General features: G+C 38.3%; 1 protein-coding gene across 1 annotated transcript; it reads left to right on the top strand.

Annotated features, from left to right (window-relative positions):
• Positions 1–14: 14 nt before the first annotated feature.
• On the top strand, positions 15–1,005 carry glod4 (glyoxalase domain containing 4; the record flags this gene model as incomplete). The annotated part of the gene is made up of 4 exons (XM_017303642.1): positions 15–443; positions 524–610; positions 687–800; positions 913–1,005. Coding segments are annotated over exons 1-4 (555 nt in total), but the record flags the coding sequence as incomplete, so codon positions are not given.
• Between the last annotated feature and the right edge of the window lie 7 nt (positions 1,006–1,012).

Raw genomic sequence — 1,012 nt, 5'->3', positions numbered from 1 at the left:
ATTATATATTTATAAAACTTTTTTTTTTGTTGCTCAAGGTGAGTGTTTTTTTTCCAGCAGCAATGGCATGGAAAAGATTGACCCCTGACCAAGAATAATAATAATAAATTAAATTTGTGTACAGCTTTTTAAAGACACTTTACACTAATCAAGCAAAATTACAGAGTAAYCGCCACAGATTAATGATTAAAAAAGCATTTAAAAATGTTAAATTAGTCAGATTGTGTCTGTCCACCATCAGAACTGTACCCTGTTTTATCACTTTCAATAATCCAATATCTATAGTCATTGATCGTTTGTCTGCAGATCCTGTCCAGAAGGTTTGCCTCGGCGTGTCTGACCTCCAGAGATCCACTCGCTACTGGGCCACTCTGTTGGGAATGACGGTGATGGACAAGAGTCAGGACAAAAACACAGTGCTGTTGGGTTACTCTGACTCTCAAGTGAGTTACTAATGAACAATAGAGACATATATATTACTAGTTTGGCTTGGTATGTCTACATTTTTTTTGTATTTGTTCAGTGTAAGCTCGAGCTTCGGGATACTGGTGGGAAGGTCGATCATGGAACGGCATTTGGGAGAATCGCGTTTTCATGTCCACGAGAGCAGGCAAGCTGCACTTTTTTGGAACATCTCTGGATTAGTTCTTTTGAAGAAACGTGACAAACGTTTTCCGTTTTTGCAGCTGCCCGATATTGAAGCCTTGATGRAAAAGGAAAAAGAAACAATTCTCAACCCACTGGTCAGCCTAGACACCCCTGGGAAAGCCACGGTAGAAGTTGTTATTTTAGCCGACCCAGTAAGTTGTCTTTTTTTTTTTTTCTTTTAATTCAAATAATGTTGCAATCTTTTACATAATAACCAAGGTGCATCACAACCATGTTTTATTATTATTATTATTATTATTTTAGGACGGACATGAAATTTGTTTTGTGGGAGACGAGGCGTTCAGGCAGCTGTCTGCTGTGGATCCCAGAGGAAACGAACTGCTTAATAAGGTTGGCATTTCAA

The sequence above is a fragment of the Poecilia reticulata genome, unplaced genomic scaffold, assembly GCF_000633615.1.
Source record: "Poecilia reticulata strain Guanapo unplaced genomic scaffold, Guppy_female_1.0+MT scaffold_1350, whole genome shotgun sequence".
NCBI lineage: Eukaryota > Metazoa > Chordata > Actinopteri > Cyprinodontiformes > Poeciliidae > Poecilia > Poecilia reticulata.
This window is presented reverse-complemented; position numbering and strand designations above follow the sequence as displayed.